Source organism: Poromitra crassiceps (assembly GCF_964638095.1).
Source record: "Poromitra crassiceps genome assembly, chromosome: 2".
In the NCBI taxonomy this organism is placed as follows: domain Eukaryota; kingdom Metazoa; phylum Chordata; class Actinopteri; order Beryciformes; family Melamphaidae; genus Poromitra; species Poromitra crassiceps.
The window spans coordinates 54,343,152-54,369,075 of NC_139624.1; the positions used below are offsets into that span (position 1 = coordinate 54,343,152).

A 25,924-nucleotide genomic window follows, 5' to 3' on the forward strand; every position below is an offset into this window, starting at 1 on the left:
TACTCTCTGCTCTCTCCTCCGAGCCGTCACTGTGTGATGTGGGAAACCATCTGAAAGGATTCCTCTACCTACCCTCCCTCCCTCCCTGCCTGTCTGTCTGCGTCCCCACACGGTCAAATGTTAGCTAACACTGGTAGCTAGGTGTTGTTGATGCTGCAAACCGTGCCTTGTCTTCGGGTCCTTCTCATTCTTTCTGTCCTGTACTCGCTACTTCTTCCCCACAACCTCCTTACCTACCTACCGCCGCACTGGCCGGCTGTGGGTATCGGTACGGTCGCCTGCCTGAGAGACCAGCGTCGAGTTAGCCAGAACAAGACACATGACTTCCGGTTATAAATGTCAGAATAAAATCCATATTGACGGACGTGTTTGCAACGTTGTTTTAATACAAACTCATAGGCAAATAAGGCAATGGAAAGAATAGGTTGAGTGAGGAATCTTCAAACTGCACAGCGCCACCTACTGGAAACACAAAAAGTGGTTTATCTTGAGAACCTTTCATCCGATTGACTTCAAACTTGTAGAGTGTGCTCGTCCTGGGAACTCGACGTAGTGCAGTGCTGAATTTCTTGCAATTTGACATAGCGGCGCCACCTACTGGCAACACAAAAAGTGGAGTAGTGAATGGGCACTGCACTAGTAAATATTCAATGAGTAGTATCGTTGTTGTTGTTGTTTTCGATGATGATGTGTTTTTTTGTATTAACCTAAAATATTAGGCTAATGTGATTAGAATAGACAAATAACACCAAACTACTAAGAGGGAGCATTTGTCATGAATGACGAGTGGTATTTATTATTTATGCCCCCCCTTCATAAATTAAATAAATAAATGAATAAATAAATAAATAAATAAATAAATAGTTATTTTTTACTTGGTCTTTACTCTCTATTACAATGATAAAACACTACTCTGATTAATTTTGGGTAAGGTTAGGTGAGTGTTATAGCTTGCGATAATTGATGCCTATGACAGCCATAAAGGCTATACCTTACCTACACAAAATGTCACTCACAGTCACAGTAGCCCATAGGACTTGGCCTATCATAGATTCTCACTCACATACAAACCCACGGTATACTACTTATATCGACGTGGAAGGATGCCTAGAGACTGAAACAAGTCGATCACATGTGCAGTAGCCTAGTTCCTTGAGGCTGCAGAATGGGCATTTAAACCATAGACTGTAAATATAGATTTTAAACCCGTGTCGAGATAAACGTTTATTTTGAAGGCACAACCTCCGCTCTTTTAGTGCCTAACTCTATAAAGCTTGACGTACCTAAGAGCACTAGGCGTGGATGATGATGCTACAGCACCAACAGGAGCGATGCCTATACGCTGTTTAAAAAGTCACACTCATTTTGTTAACTGTGCCGCTTCCAGGCTATATGAAATTTACCCTATTAAATATGACTGAAAATAAAGTATGAAATGTAGCTAAATTTATTTTTGTGTTCCTCCAGGGAGGGTGTATCCTCTTAATTGCTTGGCGACAGGACAAGGCAAATGTCAACAAATTTGGAAGGTCAGAGCAGGGTTTGTGCAGTGTGTTTGGGTAGGCTATTTAACGCCCTTGCCTCTGCTGTGTCCACTGACAGCCTGGGAGAGAGAAACACTCCCTCTCTCTCCCCTGCGCCCCCACTGCCACTGGTGCGTGTTGGGACCTGCCTAATTGTTAAACTGTTGGTTAATTGGTATTTGGAGAAAAATACTGCCTTCAAGTGCTCTACATAGGCTCCTAATTCCAACTCGTAAAGAGGACTTGTGGCGGATTCTGCTGATTTGGGGCACTTTCAACAACATAAACATTGTAATTGTAGTTTCTTTGTGGCTGTTTCATTTAAGAAATCAAGTGGCAGATAGCTCTCTCATGCTTTAGTGACAGAATGAAGAAAACTAATATTGTGTGAGAAAATAGAGATATACTGATTATCCAATACTGATTATTTCCACGGGATGCCCAATGATAAAGCTGCAGAAAACTCCCAATTCTATGTAGTTCGCAATCTGGGAACCCAGAGTCTATTTTTCAAATAAAAATAGACTCCGGGTTTCCAGATTGTGTAGTTCGTATCACTTTGTTCATGTGAAGCTAAACCCACAATAGTGATATTTCCATCAGCACTCGAAGGCAGCATTAGGCCTCCTAAGCACTGAATTAATGATTTAGTGACTGCATTGTGCCGTTTAAGTCCACTGCAATGAAGGCACACACACACACACACACACACACACACACACCTATACACACACACCTACAGTATACCTGCTCATGGAAACATAAAGGGGGAGAAGGAACGTGGGGCCATAATAAAAATCATAATATTCCTATAGGGACTTATTTGTGTCTGCTCTCAATGGTGATTTTATTGTGCTCTGTGGTATTGCTTTTTATGTCCTATGGTTACACTAGTATATGCCTAATACATACCTATAGGGACTCACTTTTGATAGTATCCTTCTAAAACACATTAGGGTATTATAGCCGTTTTTCAGAAATGAGTGGAAGTAGAATGGGCTGACCGTTATGGGTTGGTAGGTGTGTGTGTGTGTGGGAGGGGGGTTCACCCAAAAGACAGGGGAGAGGGAAGTGAGATGCAGCGATGCTCGCTATAAAGACAGCAGGGGGATGAAGAGAGAGGAACCAGAAAATGAGACAGAGCAGGCAGTTTCTGTCCCACTGGGCTTTGGACACAGATACTGCACTCAGACTGAGCCAAGACACAACCTGATAACACACTCTCTCTCTCTCTCTCATATATTTCTCACAATCCAGCTGTGCTGGGCTGGTATCCTCCCCCCTCTCTTTCTCCAACACATTATAATAACTAAATGTCTATTTGCTCTGCTTGCATAAAACAACTCGCACAGACACATCCATCATCACATAAACATAACGCTCCAGTATGTAAACACGCTTTCACAGAACCTCTCTCTCTCTCACCCACACACACACACACACACACACTCAGTGCTTCACTGCACCACTCGGCCATAAGATGTCATGACCATTTATGTGCACAATGTCCAAACATCCACCCCCCCCAGTGGTGCGATGCAGTTCATTGCACCGCCCATAGAGGCTGCACTTGTACTTGAATACGCTGGAACCAATTTTCAATTTATACATCTCAAAGAGGAGACTAACTCTGCGGGCTCATACAACGTGCTTGTTTGAACTCAATTTTGTAGTTTCTGAAGGATCTGAAGGAGGAAATGTATCCACACGAAATCCATCAGGTTGCCCTCCCATTCATTCTCAATGCATAATGTGCTATAGCTGTGTGACATTTCAAATTAAGGGGGCGAGACATATTTAATGGTTATTTCTGGCTATAGTAGAGGACCCGAACAGACCTGATCACTGTTGATGGAGGAGCACTGATGTCACATATTTCATACAGAGGATTAAAGACAGACTGTAAAGATAAAACCTTCTCAATTGGATACCCTTTTTATTTTCATCTGTGTTTCAGCAGCTTTTGACAGACAAATAATACATCTTATTACTGTTTTCTTTTCTTTTTACTCCACAGGTTGTCAGAGGGTGGAGCTTCCCGGAAAGGGGGAGGGGCTGTGATGACGGAGGCAGGGTCGGTTGGAGGAAGGAAAGGGTTAGGGTTAAAAAAAGGGTTATTAAACACCTCCCTCCCTCCCAAAAAACAACAACAAATCTCTACATACAATCAAGTGTTAAAATCGCACCTCTGACATTTCAAGTCTTGCTACCATAGTTGTGCAGAGAACTGTGTTCCGTCTCATCCACCTCACGTGGGCCGGGACAAACTGTGTGTTCTGTCTCATCTACCTCACGTGGGCCGGGACAAACTAACTGTGTGTTCTGTCTCATCCACCTCACGTGGGCCGGGACAAACTAACTGTGTGTTCTGTCTCATCCACCTCACGTGGGCCGGGACAAACTAACTGTGTTCTGTCTCATCCACCTCACGTGGGCCTGGACAAACTAACTGTGTTCTGTCTCATCCACCTCACGTGGGCCGGGACAAACTAACTGTGTTCTGTCTCATCCACCTCACGTGGGCCAGGACAAACTGTGTGTTCTGTCTCATCCACCTCACGTGGGCCGGGACAAACTGTGTGTTCTGTCTCATCCACCTCACGTGGGCCGGGACAAACTAACTGTGTTCTGTCTCATCCACCTCACGTGGGCCGGGACAAACTAACTGTGTTCTGTCTCATCCACCTCACGTGGGCCGGGACAAACTAACTGTGTTCTGTCTCATCCACCTCACGTGGGCCAGGACAAACTGTGTGTTCTGTCTCATCCACCTCACGTGGGCCGGGACAAACTGTGTGTTCTGTCTCATCCACCTCACGTGGGCCGGGACAAACTAACTGTGTTCTGTCTCATCCACCTCACGTGGGCCGGGACAAACTAACTGTGTTCTGTCTCATCCACCTCACGTGGGCCGGGACAAACTGTGTGTTCTGTCTCATCCGCCTCACGTGGGCCGGGACAAACTAACTGTGTTCTGTCTCATCCGCCTCACGTGGGCCGGGACAAACTAACTGTGTGTTCTGTCTCATCCGCCTCACGTGGGCCGGGACAAACTAACTGTGTGTTCTGTCTCATCCACCTCACGTGGGCCGGGACAAACTGTGTGTTCTGTCTCATCCACCTCACGTGGGCCGGGACAAACTGTGTGTTCTGTCTCATCCACCTCACGTGGGCCGGGACAAACTAACTGTGTTCTGTCTCATCCACCTCACGTGGGCCAGGACAAACTGTGTATTCTGTCTCATCCACCTCACGTGGGCCGGGACAAACTAACTGTGTTCTGTCTCATCCACCTCACGTGGGCTGGGACAAACTGTGTGTTCTGTCTCATCCACCTCACGTGGGCTGGGACAAACTGTGTGTTCTGTCTCATCCACCTCACGTGGGCCGGGACAAACTGTGTGTTCTGTCTCATCCACCTCACGTGGGCCGGGACAAACTGTGTGTTCTGTCTCATCCACCTCACGTGGGCCGGGACAAACTGTGTGTTCTGTCTCATCCACCTCACGTGGGCCGGGACAAACTGTGTGTTCTGTCTCATCCGCCTCACGTGGGCCGGGACAAACTGTGTGTTCCGTCTCATCCACCTCACGTGGGCTGGGACAAACTGGGAACTGAACTGAACTGGGATGGAGTCATGATTTTGACAGTTGCATACAAACAGCTTTTTGACGGACGCATGGGATCTACTGCGAGGTGAGAACCAGGTCCACACAGTCTGTCTGCTGTGTCATTTTGTTCATTTCACATCTACTGAAAAGGGTCAAGGGTCTGGGGCCGTGATATTCAGCTTGCGGCCCGGGGACAGATGTGGCCCCTGAGCATTTTCTAATTCACAATGAAAACTAACGTTAAATAAAGTTTGACTGAGCTCCAGCTGAATTGTCAAATATCGCCACCTATTCGCTGCCCAGGCACTTACTGTATGTACTTAACTTAACCTAGTAACTAAGTATCCTGTGTGCACAAAGTCAACATGTTTGATTCATTTTCTTTTTGGAGAGATCCTTTATTGATTTGTTTGGGAAGAGGGTTTACTCTACATTCTGCTTGGTGGTTCAGATTGATGCTATGTGGGTTCATGGCATTGGTTCATGGCAGAGTGTAAAAATCTTAAATGTTAAAATGGTCAGAGTCAACTCCAGCTGCCTGGCACCCCAAAAACCTACTACAGATTTTTTTTTTTATATATATTAATGTTGTTTAGCGTTCCCTGGCCTCCTGTCATTTTGCAAAAGTGGCCCCCGGGCAAAGCAAGTTGAATATCCCTGGTCTAGAGTCTAGGGTCTCTTCCCCCCCAGTGTTCCCCCTCGCACACAGGCACAAAGCATGGAACAGCAGCAGCTATGGGCAACGCTCGTCTGTGAAAAACTACACATGAAAGATTATGCAAATATAGAAATCTACATAAATGCGCACACACACACACACACACACACACACACACACATAGCCAGGCAGCTCGAATGTGCCCATATTAACGTTATCCTCTGATGCTTTTTAAGAGGGTGTAGACAGCACACGCGGGTTTAGTATGCTCTGTTCTCATTTGGATAATATAATGGGCGATGTCCCAGATGGTGCCGGCGTACTGTTATATACAGTGCCTCAGTTTAAAAGTGCTGCACACGGAAGTAGCTATTTACACATAGAAAAATAGGAGGGAGGATGGGTGTTGGGGACAAAGATGTTTTGGGGTATTGCTGACAAAGCCGTGGAATGAGCCGCCGATAGATATGAATGTATCCTCTCGTTGTAATAGAAGAAGCAGGCCAGCACTCCAAAATGTCCTTTCAGAAATGTAATAAGTCACCTGGGACGGCACACAACCAACGTTTCAGCGTCAAGCCTTCATCAGCGTTGTGAATCGTCTCGTCGTAATGAAATGCTTGTTCTGGCTGAGAAACACAAACATACACACACACGTACACACATTCAACCAAAACACTGCATAACCATTCAAAGTTCTGTAGAAAACGCTATGTCTTCACATTCTTATACAATATACACTATACACACTCTGAGGACAAGAGCATGGTCCCCCCCTCCCCCAAATATGAAAGCACCAAATTACATTTCAGTGCAGTGCAAAATAAGTCTTTTTTTAAGACATTCCTCTGAAGATATGACATGGGGTTGGATTAAACGGATCTAGGATTAGCTGTGGGTCAATGTTGTTTTTTTCTCTTTTCTTTTCTTTCAATTTATGCAACAGGAACAGTGTGGGAGGGGCCAAGCTCACCTCTAAGCTTTGCATACCGTACGCACAACTCCTGACACATTGATGTCATACCCGCATCCTCATCCTCTTCCTTTCACTCACACACACACACACACACACCCTCATCTTCTCCCAAATGTCCCTTTCAACCATGTCCAGATTGATTGAGCGTAGCGATTGTCTCCACAGTACAAAACGGGAGACAGTGGTGGAGAACATAAAACACACATGACAATCATGTAAAAACATGTATTTTTGAGTCTAGAAACAGACTCTGCATTGCTTTAAGGAGGGATTATTTTACAGTCTCAAGTCACATGGTGGCTCACTTTGCAAATGAGCGTGCAGAGGGTATGTGAGACTGAACCGCCATTATAGGCTAGAAATCCCGCCTTTTCTTCTTCGCTTGTTGACCTTGCCTTCAATTATTTTTAGCATGTGTCCAGCAGCCCCCTTTCTCGCTCCTGCCCTCCGGTGGCGGCCCTTATCGCTGCGGACCAGTGGTGGAGAGAAAGCCGGACCTAGCTGGTGTTGACTTTGAGGTTCTTCATGCGGTGCAGCAGCGAGTCTTTCTCCATTTGAGCCTCGGCCAGCGCCATCTTGGCTTTGGACAGCTCCACTTTCAAACACTCGTTCTCCTCCACCAGCATCTGCGCACAAACAAAGAAAAGAGGCAAAAATGCATTTACATTGTGGTTTACATGTCGGTGTTGCGGGATGGCAGCGAACCACAAGAGGTTCAACCCACTTCACGGACAGTTAATTTTCAATACATTCAATTTCAAAATGCGTAAAAGATTGTGTTTCGCATAAAATATTAAAATATCACTCCCAACTGCAAATGAACTAGAAGCCAAGCAGAGAAGAGGGATAGCTAGGGGGAGGGCTACAGTAGATAACGACATTTTGGCATTACATCATTTTCGCCCAGCCTCCCAAATGATCATCAGGAGAAGAAAGCTCTTGTTTATTTGCCAACTCATCTTTCTTAGAGGAAGAGACAAGAAGAGCAGGTGGGCAAATGTATATGGCCACATCCATTTACTAGACATTTCAGATCTGGTTCGTTGTCACTGCCATGGTTAAAACAATTGAGAAAAAGATTTCAACTTTTGTCACCAAGTTTCGAATGCAGGCACGGTTGACGGCACTTTACACCCGTGCTGGCAAAGTTTACAGTCGTTCTACTGAAAACAATGAACATGCGATTTGCAGTGTAGTGTGTGCGTCTTACCTTTTCTCTGGCAGACGTAGAGGGGATGCAGGGCAGGGCCTGCGTCTGCGTAGCCTTTTCTCTGGCAGACGTAGAGGGGATGCAGGGCAGGGCTTGCGTCTGCGTAGCCTTTGGAACGCCGCTGGCCCTGCCCACGGCCTCTGGGACTGGACTCAGAGAGCTGTCAATCAACGAGCCCTCGTTCCTGGGTTTGGACTCGGCTGCGCTGTCCACTGTGAGGCAGTAGGAGACAAAGAGAGGAAACAGAAGGGAGTTCGGAGGTGTGGATGTGCTGAATGTGGACTTAAAAGCACTTAATGGGGCACATGATATAAGGACAGTGAATCACCTCTGGAGTGGAGGTGCAGTGTGTGTGTTTGTGTGTATCACCTCCTATAGAAAAGGACCCATCATCTTGTCTGTGTATGATGAGGCTGTCCACATGAAACGTGATGGGGGACGGCTCCGGATCAGATGGATTGTCGCGAGGTCCGTCATCCTGCGGGAGATACAGAACACGTTAGCTAGCGCGTGTGTTGTGTTAGCATGCATGTGATAGTGAGTATGTCTATTTTGTCTGTGTGTGTTGGGGGGATAGAGAGAAATTATCAATACCCCGGGTTTCCAAACCAATTCTCCAGGAAATCTACTCATCTGTGAAGGAACTTGCACAGAAGGCAGCAAGGTCTTTCTGTGTCATTACACATTCCGTTCGAATACAAAATTTCAATTAGGACATGGTTCAAAAATATTTAACTTGGTTATAGAACCTTGTACGGCTGTACGGCGGTGGGTTATGGGCTCCATTACTGCAACACATTGGGCAAAATGGGACAACTATCCAACTGAGAAGCTCTGCAGCAGTATCCTCCTTGGGGTACGCCTCAAACTCTTAGAATTAGGCCAATATTTTTTTACTTCTGCCGATTCATTCAAAGTGAAGCTAGCAAAATTCTGGAGTCATATCAAAACCAGTGACTTGACCTTTTACTTTAAAAAAAACCTTTGCCTGCCTAGAGTTGAGCATAGAAAGGACTAGGATGTAACGATAACCGGTTTTAATGATAACCGTGATAAAATTCCTTACAATAACCGTACCGTTTCAAATTTTCATTATCATTAAAACCGTGGTACCGTGATTACCGTGTTACCATGATTACAGTGCTTTGAAAAACATGGTAAATACTGTCCATCATCAACCAAACTTGGCAACCGTCTCCCAGATGCAGACGCACGTGCAGCCTTGGAGAAATTATTTCAGTGAGTATCAATCCTTTTTGGGTCTGAGTTTTCAATATAAAACTTGGTGAAATGATTTATGTGAGTGTATTAGTACTCTTTGAACATTTTCAGCACATTTTAACAAACAATGATAATGATGATAACCGTGATATTTTTGTCACTATAATCGTGATATTGTGAATTTTCATATCGTTCCATCTCTAAAAGGAGTCAACTTATTCTAAAGCTGTGTGACCTAACAAGTACAAACACTACAAACGTCAACCAGCCTCAGGACAGTGACCAAATTAGGACAAAAGACAAAAATACATAACTCATTGGGCGTCCGGGTAGTGCAGCGGTACATTCCGTGCCTACCAAAATGAGGGTCGCAGGTTCGAGTCCCCGCGTTACCTCCGGCTTGGTCGGACGTCCATGCAGGCACAATTGGCCGTGTCTGCGGGTGGGAAGCCGGATTATAGGTATGTGTCCTGGTTGCTGCACTAGTGCCTTCTCTGGTCGGTCTGTTCGGGGGGGGAGGGGAACTAAAGGGAATAGCGTGATCCTCCAACACGCTACACCCTGCTAGTGAAACTACTCATCAGGTGAAAAGAAGCGGCTGATGACTGCACATGTATCAGAGGAAGCATGTGCGAGTCTACAACTCTCCCCAGATCGGCAGAGGGGGTGGAGAAACGGCCGGGACAGCAGGTGAACAGTCATAATAATACATCAGTGATCAGTCATTGTAACAGAATTCTAAACTTTCAACACTAACCTGAAGCATATTTGGCACTAAACAGAGTATACGCTACAAAACCTAGAAGCATGGGAGCCAACCACCTTCACGTCGATGTGCGTGTCCCGGACGCTGATCTCCATGGGCAGGACCTGCGGAGCCGAATCGTCCTCCAGGAAGTGGGCCAGGTTGTGCAGCGTGGACATCAGGAAACTGGCGTGGTAACCGTGGAGACGCAGCTGCAGGAAACCGTTACGCTCGGCCAGCGGGGAGTGGGCGGCGGCGCGCAGCCCGCTCTCCAGGCGAGCCCGCACCTCCGGGACACGGAGGTTCCCGTTGGCCGCCGAGCTGATCTCCCCACCGGCTGGGAGGGAGAAGAGATGGAGGGGGAGGGGCCTGTTACTTCTCTCACCTGGATTATGTCGACATATGTTTCGTTGTTTTGTTTAATTGCACATATATATATATATATAAAAGACAAACAGTGGTGTGTGTGGGGGGGGGGGGGGGGGGGGACAGGAAACCTTATTGAATTTATGATTTAGCTGGATTACACCCCTGACATTAAATGCGTCTCAGGTATGCACTATGAAATAAGATTTCTCTGTCCCTTTGCAAAATGCCTGGTACTTCCTCTTGTGATATTTACATCCATTAAATCTGACAGTAAACACTGGTCTTGCTTGTTCCAATACACAAGTATCGTGAAAATGCATCTTTTCCATTACGTTGATTTTGCAAAATGTGGTGGGGTCTGTGCATGAAAGTATATGACCAAATAAATAGTTGCCCAACATAGACTGAAGGTGCGATGCATTTAGACTTTGTTATCAATGTGGCAAAATGCGTCTCCGAGCAGATCTGGAGGTGATTTGCACGGTTGGATGTGATTGTGAACACAGTCCCATCACATCAGCATGATAACACCGGGCTCAACGGGGTCAGAGTGAGAGAAGGGATGAAGGGAGAGGCAACGCATTGCATCAACAAGAGGAGTTGGAGAAAAGGTGGGGAACCAGTGTAGGGCAAGTTACTTTCAAAATGTAATATACTACATATTATTACTAGTTACTTTCATTTGAAAGTAATACGTTACTTTACAATAGTACTGTCTGTGTAGAGTAACTTGTTCCTTATTACACTACTTTTGCATTACTTTCACCAAAATAACAGCAGTAGCAGAATGACATCGCCCCGGAACCATCCAGAAAAATAATTTCAACCGCCTTGAAGTCAGCGTAAACCTTGCAAAATTCTAAATGTTATCCTTTTCCCTTTATTATTGTCATCTATAGTGGTTATTTACATAAAAACACACAATTTGATTAGGAAATGATTGTACCTTTATTTAAATATGTTTTGATTTAAAAAAAAAAGTAACTCAATTTGTAACTTGTCTTAGTTGACAAAGTAACTGGCATAACATTACTGAAATCCTATTGGTAATAAGTTATATTACTGAGTTACTGCTAAAAGTAATATATTACATGTGATATGTTCCTTTTGTAATGAGGTACCCCCAACACTGCGGAGAACAGATCCAGGAATGGGACATTGAAATAAGTAGCAGGAGGGAATTTGGAGATGAATGTGGGATGGAGGACTCGACTGAAAGAAGTCCAGATTGTGTACAGATGGCGTTGCTATTTCTGAAGACCAGAAGAGGATTAGGGAGCTGTTTGAAAATTCACAGCTATGTTTCAGAGGATGAAACGGAGTAACATCTTCACAATTGTAGAATTCTCACTCCTTTTTATTAATGACATACTCCTCACTCCTCAGTAAATAACAGACGTGTCAAAAATGAATCTCAAGTGTTGTAAACTGTGGGGGAAAAGGGGAGGAAGGGATGGAGAGGCAGATACAGAGATGTGTTCAAACACACAAATAGAAAGTGCATTGATGAAAGAAGTAGAGAGCGTGACGCGCGATACACACACACACACACACACACACACACACACACACACACACACACACACACACAGTACATTGTGCTCTTCTCTGATAAAATGACATAATTCTCTCTCAATCCTGGGCGGCGGGGTCGAGGGGAACGGAGAGAGAGAGAAAAAGAGAGAGAGATGGGAGCGGGTGAAGCGAGAGAGCGAGCAAGAGAAGCAGCCAAGGACTGAGGGAGTGTGATAAGACAGTGAGGGAGAGATGGCCCAAAGAGAGAGAGAGAGAGATGAGGGGAGGAAAAGGTAGTGAGGGGAGGGATAAAATGACAGAGGATTAGGAGGAAGATGAAGTAGGAGCTTGAGGGTAGGGTGAAAGAACGAGCAAGGGAAGAGTATGGAAGAGAGAGACAGAGAGAGAGAGAGAGAGAGAGGGGGGGGGGATTGCTCTTGCGTGAGATAGGGGGAGAGCGGTGGTGAGGGGTAAAGCTGGCGTTTCTCTCATTGCCTGGAATCACTGGACTGAAACTGCAAAGTCTGCTGCAGTGGAGAGAGATGAGGGTGGGCGGGGAGTGGGGGGGGGGGGGGGTGGTGGTGGGTGGGAAGTGGGGTAGAGGAGAGAAAGGTAAGAAACGAGGAAAGAGAGAGAGAGAGAGAGAGAAGCTAGCGTAAATTAGGCAGAGAGCAGAGAATGGGGAGGCTGGTCTGGAGGTTAGCACTGTTTCACACAAATAGTAGCAGTTAATTTGAATCTGGCTGATTGGCGTGCACGCGGCATGCACACACACATTCATATGCACACACACATTATACGCGCGCAAACGCACACACATTATACACACACACACACACGCACACACATTATACAAACACTCACGCAGACGCGCGCACACACACACACACACACACACACACAGACACAACATTGGGCTTAATGTTGCAAATAATGGGACCACTCACTCCATTACTGTCAATTTTACCCTCTCTTAAGTGCTGGTGCTAGAACACAACACACACATGGCACGCGCGCGCGAGCGAGCACACACAGACACACACACACACACACACACACACACACACACACAGACACACACACAGACACACACACTTCTCGATGTCACATGAACACCCTGAAAAATTATCAGTACACTCCACTCCCAGTAAAACACTTAGGAATATATCTCGCATATACAGTACAGTACAGTATATGCTCACAGCCTCACACACCTCAGCCTGGTTCATGCAAAAGTGTGGAGCAGACACACGCTAAGGCTAGCATGCATGTTGAATTAAAACACACACACAGCTTTTACCTTGGCTGCACTGAGCAGTAGGTATTGGTACTGAACACACCATACCTGTGGGGAATTACGGCAAGGTAAACAAAAGGGAGGGACTTAAAGAGCTGCATTTGAGTGTGTGTGCGCGCGCGCGCGTGTGTGTGTGTGTGTACAGTGTACACACTAGTATGAGTATAATGGTTAGCCTACTTTAATGGAAGATTCAGGCCAAGTGTCCCTCTTGACCAGCCAAACCCCATGTGACACACCATGTGACACACCATGTGACACACCATGTGACACACTGATGCTCACAGATTCAATCATTCTGCTCTGTCCACAACAGGCTACATCTTCCTGTCAATCAACAGTTTCTCTCAGCTTCCTCTGCTGCTAGTCGTGTGTGTGTGTGTGTGTGTGTGTGTGTGTGTGTGTGTGTGTGTGTGTGTGTGTGTGTGTGTGTGCATGCGTGCTTATGTTGCCTCTACTGGTCAGCCGTCAGCTGTCTGCCTCATGGTGGAATGTAAACAGGCAAAATGGAAGGTCAAGAGGGTCAGAACTTTTCTATTAAACCTATTTGTTATTTGGCTGGCTTCAGTCTAAAGGCACGCGCACACACGCACACACACACATGCACACATGCACGCACACACACATGCACGCACACACACATGCACAAACCTGGACAGTGTCCCCTCGCCGTAATCTTAAACATCTGTTTGAACCTAAGAAATAGGCTATATCTTACTTCAACAAAGCCTAACAAGATCACAATATAAAGTGGGCCTAGCTTGTTTTATTCTAGTCTCCAGCCTTTTCATACATTTTAACTAGATTCAATTATTGAAGTGTAAACTGGGGATATTAAACAAACATTAAAGGAGCCACATGTTGCTCTTTTTAAACATACATATATATCATTGTCAAATTAATTGTGGTAAATTGGTATAACACAAGAGCATGATCAAGACCTTTGCTGGCCTCTATCTCCTGCCAGTGCTGTTGTTATTACTGGTGCTTCTCAAAGTAAAACCACATTTCCAACAGACCCCATCCCGTCATTGCAAAGAGGATGTTGCTACGTGATGTAAAAAAAAGAAAAGGAAAAAAAAAGCTACATGTAACACCTTTAACATTGAACCGCACCTTTAAATTGGAGCCAAACTAGCAACAGCACAACAAATGTCAAATGAAAGCAAATGTCTTTGTAAGTGGCATCAAATGGGAGCTCCATGTTTGATTGTGCCTCTGAAAGTGTGTAGCTGTGGGGGCAGATGTCTGGCTCTTACCCAGGCTGCGGTTGCTGAGGTACTGTCTCAGGCTGACGTTGCCCAGCTGGCTGGGTCGCACCTGGCCCAGCTCCAGAGACACGGCCGTGCTCTCACCCACCACCTCCATGCCCACACACACCGAGCGCACCTTCAGAACCAGCACCGACACCTGGAGGGAGAGGTACAAACACACACACGCACGCACATAAGAATCAACAGCTGTCTGAAATATGGCATAAAATATGCTGATTGTGTCTGGGCGATATGACTGTTTACCAGACCATATCATTAGATATCTAACTATTATTATTCTTTAGAACAAGCAACATCACAATATGTCAGATGACAGTCTACAACACGTGTCAAACTCAAGGCCTGGGGGCCAAATCCGGCCTGGCACCTCATTTTATGTGGCTAGAGCTAGCAAAGAATACAATTTGCACAATACAATTCTTCGCAATACGGCTAAAAATAGCTATTGTTAAATTGACTAATAATCAGGCTACTACTTGTCTGTTTGCCATTGTTTTCCATATAACTGTGCTTCTAGAGCTAGTTATTAAGTATTAAGTTAATACTAAAAACTAGAACGACCGCAACGCGGACTTATGCCTCCGCCATTAGTTCATTCTTGAGTCCAAATCGCCATTTCAGGCAAATTGGAAGAAATTCCGTTAAGGCGCTCCTGTGATGTTGCGTTACAGAGCTTGGAAATTGGGTGTGTGAGGTCACAGTGACCTTGAACTTTGACCACCAAAATGTAATCAGTTCATCCTTGAGTCCAAGTGGACGCTTGAGGCAAAAATCGAAGAAATTCCATCAAGACATTCCTGAGATATCGCGTTAACAAGCTTGAAAATGGCATTCGAGAGGTCACAGTGACCTTGACCTTTGATAACCAAAATGGAATCAGTTCATCCTTGCTTCCAAGTCGATGTTTGAGCCAAATCAGAAGAAATTCTATCAAGCCGTTCTTGAGATATTGCATTAACCAACTTGGGAATGGTGTTCGTGAGGTCACAGTGACCTTGAAGTTTGACCACCAAAATGTAATCAGTTCATCCTTGAGGCCAACTTAATGTTTGAGGCAAATTTGATGAAACTCCGTCAAGGCATTTCTGAGATGTTGCGCTAACAATCTTGAAAATGGCGTTCGAGAGGTCACAGTGACCTTGACCTTTGACCACCAAAATCTAATCAGTTCATCCTTGAGTCCAAGTCGATGTTTGAGGCAAATTTGATTAAATTCCGTCAAGGCATTCGTGAGATATTGCGTTAACAAGCTGGAAAATGGCGTTTGAGAGGTCACAGTGACCTTGACCTTTGACCACCAAAATCGAATCAGTTCATCCTTGAGTCCAAGTCAATGTTTGAGACAAGTTTGATTAAATTCCGTCAAGGCATTCCTGAGATATCGCGTTAACAGACATCGTACGGACGTACGTACTGTACGGATGGACGGACAACCCGGATCCATAATGCCTCCGGCCTGGCTATCGCCGGCGGAGGCATAACAAGAATAATCGCATCAGAGGCAATTATGAAATATGATAACACGTAGGCTAGACACATTTATATTGTGTTACATTTACAACCCGCCCTTTGAGGGCAACCATAATGTTGATGTGGCCCGGGATGAAATTGAGTTTGACACCCCTGGTCTACAACAAACCAGACTTTAGTGGACTTCCCGCGCTGTGGCGAGAGTCAGTTTACTGCTCTGGTATCTTACTAAGTCTTTGAGGGGTTCATCGATGCTCTGGGAGGCGGCGCTGACTGTGTCGGGGGACATGCCTCCCTCCTGCTCCTGACCAATCACTGCCTCGGCCGCGCTCTCCGTGGCGCTCTGTTCGCTCACCGCATCCTTGAAGCCTGAGATGGACACGTCGTCTGGCCAGTGCAAACACAAATACACACATGACCCACACGTGTAAGTATACATGTTTGAATTGGCCGTTTAAACATTTCATAGGTCTATCAATACACATGCTATGACAACCAAAAGCTTGCCTGTGATATTTTACATCACAAGCACAATGCCGCCACCTTCTGACCAAAATGGTTTTCACCTCTCTCCAGCAGGCTGTAGGTGTCTCCGTCCTCCATCAGGTAGCTGTCTATGGAGAGGTTGTCCAGGGACTGCAGGGACGGACTCTTCTTCATGTTCTTATAAGACACGGAGAAACTGGACTGGGAGCGGTCCCGCATCAAGCGACCACTAGAACACACACAAACGAGATTGAGTGTGTGTGTGTGTGTGTGTGTGTGTGTGTGTGAGTGTGTGTGAGAGAGAGAGAGAGGGGGACGTAAATGAGGTGTGTTATTCATTTTTTATATACACTACATATAAATACCATGTCTATTTAATTATAAATTAAATATTAAATTATTGATAAAGTGAAGCGACTGACGGGTACAGTGCTCCATTGCGACAGTGAATGGAGTCCATCGTGCTCAAAAGGCCATAGATTGCTAACAGAGCTGGCTCGTCAATGAATTAAAGATGGCTCTGTTCCTTTGTGTCGAGTTGTCTGAGATCAAGTGAAAACAAAAGTGTGCTATCTTCCCAACACCAGAGATGATCTGAAGAAAATCACAAAGGACGAAATCAAAGGGGCTCCCAAAAGCACAAGAAGACAAGGCTGGAAAAAAACAACAACCCACAAACAGCTCCACCATCACTGCTGGTCACACCGCTTCATTTAACACATATACCAACGTGACACACAGACAAGGACTAACATGTCATGCACACATGCTGCATGCCCGCAGGGGACTCACATCCACACTACACACCCTAGGCTAGGGTCACACAAACAAGAGCGCCCACACATACACACAGATATACACCCACATACACTTGGTACAGCTAGCCACAGACCCATAGCGAGTGTCTTACATGTTGGAAATGGAATAAAGGGAAGTTGATCTGCTGGAGTTTGAGGAGCTGAGAAGATCAGAAACCACAGACAAACTTCCTTTCCTTGGTAGAGAGAGAACACACACACACACGCACAAACCTCGCATGGGTCAAAGCAAGGGTCAAGAGCCCCAAAAAGGAAGTAGAATGAGTTGAATGATAAAAGATACACATAGTGCTGACAGACAACAGATGAGTTGAACATACACACACAAAGACATAGGCTGCTTCAGGTCAGCCCACAGTCATAATGAAAGAGACAAATTAAGTGAGAGTTTAGACATGAGGACTGGACAGACACACATGTAGAGAAACACTCTCATAGAGTTTAGACATGAGGACTGGACACACATGTAGAGTTTAGACATGAGGACTAGGGATGCACCGATTGCCATTTTCTTGGCCGATTCCGATTTCCGATTTTTGAATAGTCTGACTTGCCGATACCGATTTTTGCCGATTCCGATTTTTTTTTCTAAAAACAACAATTGACAGCTTACACAAACGTTTTTTGTAACTTTGTTTGAAAATTAAGATTCATAGAACAATTCTTACATCTAATGGGGATCCAAATAAACAAATAAACAATTCTTATCATTTGCATGAAGTAGGACCATCTCACTCGAACACATCTCAAAATAAAAGTGTTCCAGGTTAGGCTACTGGACAGAGCTTTTTTGTGCAAATACAATGAATACAAAAATTTAATTAAATCCAATAGCCTATATCCCACAGCTATCATGCATTTACTTTTCCAAAAGAAAACAGGTGCAACAGAACATCAAAATGATCCATGGACAAGGAGTTTATAGACTGGCTCCAGACCAGTCCTCTTGAGTAGAGGGGAAATGAGTTTATGAGTTACAGTAACGATCTTCAGTCTGAATATCAGGCGGAGTTTACACACAGTCCGAAGTTTGGTATGCGTATTTTTATCTGCCATCCGAAAAATATCATCACGCACAGAAAACGTTGCACACTTGTGAGTCCGATGCATTTTTATTATTATGTCCGTCGTTCTCATGTCGTTTTATTTGCAATACGAAACAAATAGTCTCTCCTGTATCCACCACGTTGCAACATGACTGACAGGCTGAGGCAGCAGCGCTGATGTGGAATGGAAATGGACACAATGCTCACGTTCACCTCGCCAAGCCGGCTGTGCGCGGTGGCGGGTAGCTGGAGGACCGCTTCCCGGGGAGAGAGAGCAGAGAGAGAGGGGCCAGTGAGGTGAAGCGAGCCGCTCTGACTGGACTCCAGCCGAGCGGGACTCGGCCGCATCTCTGTCTCCACGGCTTATTTTCGACTTGCATGTGTGACAAACTGCGAGCTTTGTCTACTTCACTGACGGTGAAAAAAATCCACAACGAGGAAGGTATGCTGGCGTGTGTGGCGTGGTGGCTGGGTGCCTGTCTCGGTGCTTTGGGGTGCGCGCACGTCATGTGAAAATCGGCTCACAGAATCGGCTATTTAGAGTGACCGGCGCAGATCACCGATCGAGGCCGATCACGTGAAAATCGGCCATTTCCGGTCACGTGCCGATCGATCAGTGCATCCCTAATGAGGACTGGACACACATGTAGAGTTTAGACATGAGGACTGGACAGACATGTAGAGTTTAGACATGAGGACTGGACACACATGTAGAGTTTAGACATGAGGACTGGACACACATGTAGAGTTTAGACATGAGGACTGGACAGACATGTAGAGTTTAGACATGAGGACTGGACACACATGTAGAGTTTAGACATGAGGACTGGACAGACATGTAGAGTTTAGACATGAGGACTGGACACACATGTAGAGTTTAGACATGAGGACTGGACACACATGTAGAGTTTAGACATGAGGACTGGACAGACATGTAGAGTTTAGACATGAGGACTGGACACACATGTAGAGTTTAGACATGAGGACTGGACACACATGTAGAGTTTAGACATGAGGACTGGACACACATGTAGAGTTTAGACATGAGGACTGGACACACATGTAGAGTTTAGACATGAGGACTGGACACACATGTAGAGTTTAGACATGAGGACTGGACACACATGTAGAGTTTAGACATGAGGACTGGACACACATGTAGAGTTTAGACATGAGGACTGGACACACATGTAGAGTTTAGACATGAGGACTGGACAGACATGTAGAGTTTAGACATGAGGACTGGACACACATGTAGAGTTTAGACATGAGGACTGGACACACATGTAGAGTTTAGACATGAGGACTGGACACACATGTAGAGTTTAGACATGAGGACTGGACACACATGTAGAGTTTAGACATGAGGACTGGACACACATGTAGAGTTTAGACATGAGGACTGGACACACATGTAGAGTTTACACATGAGGACTGGACACACATGTAGAGTTTAGACATGAGGACTGGACACACATGTAGAGTTTAGACATGAGGACTGGACACACATGTAGAGTTTAGACATGAGGACTGGACACACATGTAGAGTTTACACATGAGGACTGGACACACATGTAGAGTTTAGACATGAGGACTGGACACACATGTAGAGTTTAGACATGAGGACTGGACACACATGCAGAGTTTAGACATGAGGACTGGACACACATGTAGAGTTTAGACATGAGGACTGGACACACATGCAGAGTTTAGACATGAGGACTGGACACACATGCAGAGTTTAGACATGAGGACTGGACACACATGCAGAGTTTAGACATGAGGACTGGACACACATGTAGAGTTTAGACATGAGGACTGGACACACATGTAGAGAAACACTCTCATAGGGCCGGTCAACACACAGCACTTGTGTTCAGGAGTGGGACAGATTACAATGCAGTTGAGACTGAGATCAACTTTAGTGTTCCTGAGGGGAAATTTGTCTTGGGCAATCAACCCATCAAATAATTTAATCAAAGTGAAGAAGACCAGGGATAGTTCTGGAAATTGTGATGTGCTTCAATTATGAAACCTGAAAACTGTAATATGTTGTTACTAGTGTGACACATGAAGTAGAAAATTAAAGAGGCACTGATAGGTTAATATTTTAGAATAGCCATTAAGTTACAGCTAAGACTATAGTTACAGCTAAGACTATATCGCGCTACCCAATGATGGGTTGTGTTATGCAAATGATACGCAATACTTTAAGATTACAATGTGTAACAGGTTGGGTACCAAAATCGGTACTTTTAAGTAGGGATGCACCGATCGATCGGCACGTGACCGGAAATGGCCGATTTTCACGTGATCGGCCTCGATCGGTGATCTGCGCCGGTCACTCTAAAATGCAGATTCTGTGAGCCGATTTTCAAGTGACGTGCGCGAACCCAAAAGCAGCGAGACAGAGACGGATGAGTTGCAGCCAAAACAAAAGCTGCCACTACACAGTACACACATGCCACAGCGTGTCTTCGTCGGTGTGGAGCCGCGGAGGGGCCGCCGGGTAGGTTGGAGTCCACAGTCTCCAGTCTGAGCGGCTCGCTTCACCTCACCGTCCCCTCTTCCCCGACCAGCCTCCACATCACCGCTGCCTGCTGCTGCTGCTATCCGTCAGTCACGTTGTAACCCTAACCCTAACGTGTACAGCCAGGAGAGGACTTTTGTTTCGGATTGCGAATAATAACGACGAACATAATAATAAAACGCATCGGACCAGTGTGCAAGGTTTTCTGTGAGAGATGATTTTTTTTCGAATGGCGGATTAAAAAAAACGCGCTCTGTGTGTAAACTACAATATTCAAACTGAGTCAACTCAAACTCATTTCCTCATCTAGGCTACTCAATAACAGCCAAATCCACAACTGTAGAGTGGGCATGGCTTCGAAGGTCTCTGGGCTCCAGAGCTATAGGCTATAAACTCCTTGTCCATGGATAACATTTTGACGTTTATTTATTTTATTTTATTAGTTTATTTGGCAGGGACATAGGCCTATACAAAAAAACATTAAACCCCATAGGGGAAGAGATGCTTTGTAACAGATTTAGCCATAGGCTACTTTCCATCTGAAGCCCCTGTTCTGTTGCACCTTTTTTCTTTTGGAAAAGTAAATGCATGATAGCTGTGGGATATACTGGAATTAATTGTTTTATATTCATTGTATTTACACAAAAAAGAAAAGCTCTGTCCAGTAACCTGGAACACTTTTATTTTTAGATGTTTTTGAGTGAGATCGTCCTACCTCATGCAAATGATAAGAAATGTGACATGAATGTTAATTTTCTATTAAAGCAAAGTTAAAAAGTAAAAAAATAACCTGCCAATTATTGTTCTTAGAAAAAAAATCGGAATCGTCAAAAATCGGTATCGGCAAGTCAGACTATTCAAAAATCGGAAATCGGAATCGGCCAACAAAATCACAATCGGTGCATCCCTACTTTTAAGGGTACCGACCGAATTGCATCGGTACTACTGACTGAGTACTGATTCAAGTAAAATCTATCAGTGCCAAATTTCGGTACCTGCTGAGAGCGTATCTGTGTGTAAAATATTCTAAATAAATAAGAACAATGTTAAAATTGATAAGTTTGGACTTATGTTTTTACAACTGAAATTACATGTTTGGAATTACAGCGAGAGAAAGTACCGAAAAAAGGTACCGTTGTAGCCTGATATTCAAACTGTATCGTCAAATCATAAACTCATTTCCTCTTCATCTGACACTGCACTCACTTCAAAGCATTTCTGAGGGGGCGGGCTTCGGTCTTCCCTAACCAATCACTAGAGACCAAGGTGTCCACAGCAACCTAACCTCACCAGGCTCTTCCCAAGGCAACTCCACAGACCCACCTACTAGAGCCACTTCTTAACATGTTAAACAACAATTAGCCGGCTTACGCGCACTCCCGCGAGTCCGTATCATATCCATCTCAAGCCCAAGTATACGATCCGCATTATAGCAAAAGCGGCTGTTGTTAAACGCTGGCAGGTCATGATCCTGATCATGTAGCTGTTATGTCTGAGTGGGCGGGTGGTGGCACTTTACGATTAATGTCCCAGTGATCATTATTTTCATGAATGGACGTAGTTACGTGGCTGGATTATTTGGGAGAGAGCCAAATTAGGTGAGTAAACAACTAAAAGTTGAATCGTTTCTTTGTCCCCCATCTGCCAGTTTAAAAATGCAACAAGGGAGATGATAAACCTACTAGAGTTGCGCGATCTTGACCTCAGTCAGATCGTCAATCGCCACCCTATGACATCACCAATACACGATGTCATCGCGCAAGCACATGGCTATATATAGTGGATGTTAACCTTCATATTAATTAGCTTCAGCTGGGCTCTCGCTGTGCTTTGCTAACTTAGCATCGATGCTAGCGGGACTTACCCAGCTATCGTCATTGCCTGCTTTTACTGCTGCTTGCTGGTAATCATTCCCATGTCAGAAAAAGTCTCCAGATTTGTCGCTAATGTTAGTCTCTTCTGAGAAAGATTGTCTCCAGGAGGGTCTGAAAAGTTTTCTCGAGTTGGATTGTGTGAGGCAGCCATTTGAGGCAGCCAGTGTTGTGTGACTGTGAGCGTCCAGTGTTGTGTGACTGTGAGCGTCCAAGCTAACACAGCTGTGGAGAGAGCTGACTGACTGATAGCCTATATCGAGACATAGCCTAACTTTTGTGGGGAGAAATAAATTGAAAACTAGTCAGATATGACTTGAATGCCACTTGTAAAATAAATCACCCACAGTGATTGACGACGGTGCGACCACTATTTTGACTGGGTGGCTTTAGGTAACAAAGGCGAAGCGCTCATTTTTGGCACATTGCCACCTCTCGTTAATGGTCGGAATGGACCCTCCGTTAAAACGGCATGTTTTTGAATGGAGTTTGGTTACAGATTCGCTAAAGCTGTTTCCATATCACATTTCTTGTTATTGATACATGCTACCGCACCCCCTCCCCCCGCCCGCTGGCAGAGAGAATACTGACCATTTCCAGCTGTTTCTAAACACAGACTCCTCATGTCTAGAAAGGTAAAACCGGAAAATATCCTGCTCTGGCTAGCCAGACATGATCCAGACTTCATGTTTAGAAGTGGCTAGACACAAGCACAACCTAACATAGCTAGCTAATGCTAGCCAGCTTCCCCACGTTAAGCAGCCAAAGTCGGCCGACTTTCTACTTTTCGTTTTAATGAAAGTCTTATCGTACACTGCAGTAACTAATAAGATGTTTTAATGAAAGTCTTATCGTACACTGCAGTAACTAATAAGATGTTTTAATGAAAGTCTTATCATACACTGCAGTAACTAATAAGATGTTTTAATGAAAGTCTTATCATACACTGCAGTAACTAATAAGATGTTTTAATGAAAGTCTTATCGTACACTGCAGTAACTAATAAGATGTTTTAATGAAAGTCTTATCGTACACTGCAGTAACTAATAAGATGTTTTAATGAAAGTCTTATCGTACACTGCAGTAACTAATAAGATGTTTTAATGAAAGTCTTATCGTACACTGCAGTAACTAATAAGATGTTTTAATGAAAGTCTTATCATACACTGCAGTAACTAATAAGATGTTTTAATGAAAGTCTTATCATACACTGCAGTAACTAATAAGATGTTTTAATGAAAGTCTTATCGTACACTGCAGTAACTAATAAGATGTTTTAATGAAAGTCTTATCGTACACTGCAGTAACTAATAAGACATTTGTTAAAACGAAAAGTACAAAGTCGGCCGACTTTGGCTGCTTAACGTTAGTAGCTACGGCGCGGTAGGCTGTGTGTTAAACTGCTATGTGCTTCAGACAATCTCTGCTGTGTCTGTTTCTGTTGTGCATGACTGACAACAGCGTTAGCCAATCAGCACCCGTGATTTGATTTTCAACCGGAGAAAAGGCGTTTGCACATGGCGATGCCAGACCAAGAAGAGACAAATCCACAACTGTGGAGTGGGCGTGGCTTCGAAGGTCTGGAGCCAGGCTCGAAGCATTGTAACCTGACGCTGCCCTGATGGATGTAAGTTCGTTCACATTTGTTTCACAACCAACATCCATCTGGGTTCGGCCAAGCTACATTGCTGAAGAGGGCGGTCACTTTTTTCAAGCTACTAGGCAGGTGATTGGATGGACCATCTGTCTGTCACTGTCTGGGCTTGCCAACGCCAACCAATCAGATCGACTTCCCTTCATGACGTAGCAGCGCCTGGTAAACACGAACAGCTAGGACTACAATTGCTAAATAGTTAGCATGGAGGTCGCAGATTTTTTGCTGTTTTTGTAAGGTGAATATTGGGTGCAACCATTGACTATTCAATTTGCCAAAAGAAAGAAGAATTACTGCAGATGTCTGACTGAGGATGAAGTGCAGGTAGCTGAGGTAGGCCATTTTGCATGTTAAATGTAACTGATTGGATTAACTGATGTTACGCTAAAGTTAGCAACATTTGGAGGTTGGGGTGCTACGTCCGATGATTGATGATTAATGTTAACGTTAACAGCGATTCATTACTAACACATATCGTTGTTCGTTTCTTGAGGGAACTGATGACACGATATGACACCGAGTGGCACGCACCCTGGACGGCTAACATCATGGAGACGCAACGCTCTCTAGCCTTTATGATCATGGCAATAACAACCAAATGCTTTGATACAATATAATGATTTAATGCTACTATTTAGCATTAAGGACTGGTGAATTTTAGCATATCTGTCAGTGGAATGGTAGATGTTTACGCATGACTGGAGAATGTTATTTGCTTACTTTTGTGATAATAAACTAAACGGAGAAAAGACGGCCGTGTGGTGTTGTTGTTACATAATCTGCTGGTCTTGAGGCACGATTGGGTAAAATGATAAGATGATGTAAATTCATAAAGATGTTGATGTCAGATGAATCTGCGAAAGGGAGCTGCCTGGAGCCCAGAGGACGTCAAGGTACCAAGGTTCACAGAGAAGAGGAAAAACACCCTTAGGTTACACCATGCAGCATGTATTTGGATATAATCTCAAACTTTAAGAACGGTTCCTTGTTTATTTATTCCTAGTATTGGCTCCCATGCCGTTTGTTTACCCCCTATCTAAAGTACAAGTGCAAAATCTTAAGCTATGTTCTATCGATAAACCAATTTCTCGAGTAACAGCTCCAAAATATCAGACATAAAGGACTACTATATGCTTGTGAGAGCTATATTCCCACTTCACAGTATAATTTATGCAAGCGTCATACGGGGGAAAATATCAGATAAACTGATTGTTATATCCTGAGATCTTTAATCTCGCCTGTATGTCGCTTAGACACCAACGTGAGTTAACGTGGTTTATTAAACAGCAGCCAACATTCCAATCATAGCAGAATACACTGCGTTCAGCTAGCAGTAAAGGGACAATACATCACACTGATCTTTGCAGTTCTGTGTTGATTAGCTAATATTTCAGTGGCATTTTGATTAACGTTATGATTTATTTCTATTTGGAACAAAAATGATGGTTTAACAGATTGCATGTTTACTGGGCAGTGGTGAGAAGGGCTTTGTGTTTGTGTGACTTGCGTGAATGGCTAACGACTAGCCATTCACTAGCCTTACAGCTAGCTGATGGCTGCTAATAAGTTCTCCCAGCCTAGCAACGGTCTGAAGGCTATCTCCCCAAATTCTACAACAATGTCTTGTTTACTAACGTTCATAGTTGATAA

The 25,924-nt window shown here is 44.5% G+C and overlaps 1 protein-coding gene across 1 annotated transcript in view; it reads right to left on the minus strand.

Annotated features, from left to right (window-relative positions):
- Positions 1-4,959: 4,959 nt before the first annotated feature.
- Positions 4,960-25,924, minus strand: part of bltp3b (bridge-like lipid transfer protein family member 3B) — a 64,493-nt gene continuing 43,528 nt past the window's right edge. Inside the window, exons 17-24 of the mRNA XM_083654434.1 lie at positions 17,266-17,349; positions 16,436-16,584; positions 16,099-16,256; positions 14,385-14,535; positions 10,022-10,281; positions 8,348-8,456; positions 7,979-8,190; positions 4,960-7,394 (exon numbers count right to left, since the gene is read on the minus strand). Of these exons, the coding sequence (XP_083510560.1) occupies positions 7,266-7,394; positions 7,979-8,190; positions 8,348-8,456; positions 10,022-10,281; positions 14,385-14,535; positions 16,099-16,256; positions 16,436-16,584; positions 17,266-17,349 (1,252 nt within the window). The 3' untranslated portion in view covers positions 4,960-7,265. The remainder of the gene's footprint in view (positions 7,395-7,978; positions 8,191-8,347; positions 8,457-10,021; positions 10,282-14,384; positions 14,536-16,098; positions 16,257-16,435; positions 16,585-17,265; positions 17,350-25,924) is intronic.